General features: G+C 49.2%; 1 protein-coding gene across 1 annotated transcript in view; it reads left to right on the top strand.

The window, feature by feature from the left end:
• The first annotated feature begins 1,282 nt into the window (after positions 1-1,282).
• Positions 1,283-3,033, top strand: part of NARS1 (asparaginyl-tRNA synthetase 1) — a 14,589-nt gene continuing 12,838 nt past the window's right edge. The window contains exons 1-2 of the mRNA XM_007450105.1: positions 1,283-1,325; positions 2,356-2,438. Coding sequence (XP_007450167.1) covers positions 1,283-1,325; positions 2,356-2,438 — 126 coding nt within the window. The remainder of the gene's footprint in view (positions 1,326-2,355; positions 2,439-3,033) is intronic.

The following is a 3,033-nucleotide window of genomic DNA, read 5'->3' as shown; positions in this document are numbered from 1 at the left end:
CTAATGTGAAACCACAGCCTTCTGCCAAGAGGCATGAGTGCGCCTGGCAGCAGATCCTCACCTACTCAAGGCATCAGGAGGCTGCAAACCCTACCCACAGCTTGATTCCGGAGAGACCCTGTGTCAGAACCCCCGGCTCCGCTACTCCCGAATGCCTGACCCTCAGAAACTATGTGAGGTAATGAATTTGCCTTGCAGCAATAGATAACTAACACATGAGCAAAGAGAAGAGGAAAAGGGGAAAGTCCGTGAAACTGGGGGAAATATTCTTCAAGAAAAGTATCTGGTTCATATTTTTGATAGACTCTGAACCTATGCACAGAGTTATTTTTAGAGTTTCTTTCATAACAAGAGTATGTTTTCCTTTGATTCAGGGACAAACTCTGGTATTCCACTAAGCTGAGAATGATGATGTTACCTACCCTTTACTTAGTACCTATGACTGCTGGGCAGTGAACTTAATCAACCTTCACAAATAGGGAAATTGAAGCTCAGACGGGTTAGCTCATTTATCCCACGGCACACAGCAAAAGGCAGAACCAGAATTCCAACCAGGTTTGAAGCCCTAGTTCTTTCCACAACGTTATCACGGCCTCCGTAACAGTGATTCTTGTAACTTAAAATAAAAAGACACCCTATAGTCCGAGTGACAAATACAGAAATACATTCGTTCATTGAAGTTAAAACATCTTCATATTTCAAAGCAGTTAGTGAATGGGAGACAGGACTACCCTTAGCTCTGTCCCTGACCCTCACCTCCACCCCCAGCTTGTGGCTGGAGCTCAATGTATTTGATGACGACATTCATTCCACAAGCATTCCACTATCTGGGTATGTGGAACGCAATCCAGGATCCGGTTTCCGGAAGGGCCCTACCGTGCCCACAACGGGAGGTGGGGGGTGGCGCGGAACTGGAAGATTCAGCGGGAAAGTTGGGGAGACGCAGGCCGGAGGGATCGGGACTGCAGCACCACCCGGATGTCAGGGAGCCAAGGAGTCCCAGGTGGTGCCCCCGGGAGCCCCCAGCTCAAGGGGAGGGAGCGAGGGGAGCGAGCGAGGGGAGCGGGGCGGAGCCACACCCGGAAGTTGCTTAGGCCCGGACCAAAGATGGCGGCTGCGGCGCCGCTCCCCCACGCTCCGTAACCTCCTGTAACCAATGGAGCCGCGACGCTCGGGTGACTTACTGCGACGACTTCTGCACGACATTATCTGATGCAACCTCCGAGTTCAGGAAGCAGCCGGTGCACTTTGCGGGTGATAAGGCGGCGGCGTGTTGGAGGTGATGTCCTTGGAGGTGACCAGGGCGACCGCGGGGATGGTGCTAGGTGAGTGAGGCTCGGGGACCCCGGGGTGTGTAAGTGGCGCGGCGCGGCGCTCCTGCTTGGGGCAGCAGCCTTGTTCCGGCCGAATACAGCTCTTTCTTACTTACCCTGGTGCCTGGCGCAGACTGGGCGCCCCGCCGCTGTTTACGTGAATGGTGGGAGGGAGGAGGGGCCAGGACCCACCCTGGGTCCGCGCTCGCCGAGCAGGCCCGGCTCCCCTCGAGCCCTGGGTGCCCCGGCTGGGTTGGCGGCCGCTCCCGGCCCGGCCCCACTGCGAGAAATCCCGTGATTCAGCTGAGATATAGGCAGAACGAGACATGGCCAGACCTCAGGGCAGACCCCAAATATGTGACTCTTCCAAGTGACTGGCGGGAAAGGACTTAAGAATGCGAATTCTTTTTCACATATCCTCACTTATATTGAGATTTCCTGGGAGACCATCTGGTGCAGTAGGAAAAGGAAGAGATTTAGGAGACCTGGGTTGATGTGTCCGCTCGCTTACTCCTTGTGAGGCCTTCAGTTTGTTTAACCTCAGAGCTTTGGTTTCCTTTAAAGACCAGAGAAAACCGGTATTTATTTGATTTCTGTGCTCTAGCACCAGCATATCTGATTTATATATTTCGTCCTCAGTACTTCAAGATGGGTATTGTTTTCCTCATTTTATAGGCTCAGAAACAAGCCCAGAAAGGTTAAGTGAATTCTCCAGAGTCACTCTGGCTTCCAGTTTGGTCTGGCCAACTGAAAAGCCATTGCTTTGTTGGGGATTCGAGTAGATAGAAGCAGTAGCACAAATGAAAATGATCAAAGTTCCTTTTGAAAGCTAAATTTAACTAATCCCTTTTTATGGGATGGATGTCCTTGGATGGGGGAGTGGGAAAATAATTATGATATAATTTCTTTCGGACCTTGATAATTTTTACCAATCAGATGCTTGTTCTGTTTATAAAGATAAAGAATGGATAAAGTAGCTGCAGTATGAGGTGACTGATAATTATTGGCCAAGTGAGTAACTTATTCTCTCTTTGTGAAACAGCAGAGCTGTATGTCTCAGACCGAGAGGGAAGTGATGCTACTGGTGATGGAACCAAGGAGAAACCTTTTAAAACAGGCCTTAAGGTAGTGCCTCTTTCTCATTAGGAAAACGACTTTGCATTTATTAATGACTCATGTCAGTTATTCTGTGACTTGTCAGGAGTTTTATTTAAAGCACTAGGTTTGAAGAGAACTTTCCGAAACGGGCAAGTAAGGGGTGTATACAGATATGTAGCTTTAAGGGTATTAGATGATCTATGTCTAAACTTTTTTTTTTTTCGGCCGCACCTCAAGGCTTGTGGGATCTTTTTTTTCTTTTTTTAACATCTTTATTGGGGTAAAATTGCTTTACAGTGGTGTGTTAGTTTCTGCTTTATAACAAAGTGAATCACTTATACATATACGTATGTTCCCATATCTCTTCCCTCTTGCGTCTCCCTCCCTCCCACCCTTCCTATCCCTGATCTCCCTGTGCTATGAGCTGATCTCCCTGTGCTATGCGGCTGCTTCAGCTTGTGGGATCTTTAGTTCTCCCACCAGGGATTGAACCTGGGCCCTTGTCAGCAAAAGCACCGAGTCCTAACCACTGGACCGTCAGGGACTTCCCCTTGAACTTTTTTTTTTTTTTTTTTTTTTTTTTTGGGGACGCGGGCCCCCCCCTTTTTGGGCCTCTCCCCCC

This window comes from Lipotes vexillifer, unplaced genomic scaffold (genome assembly GCF_000442215.2).
Source record: "Lipotes vexillifer unplaced genomic scaffold, Lipotes_vexillifer_v1.1 scaffold79, whole genome shotgun sequence".
Lineage (NCBI taxonomy): Eukaryota > Metazoa > Chordata > Mammalia > Artiodactyla > Lipotidae > Lipotes > Lipotes vexillifer.
This window is presented reverse-complemented; position numbering and strand designations above follow the sequence as displayed.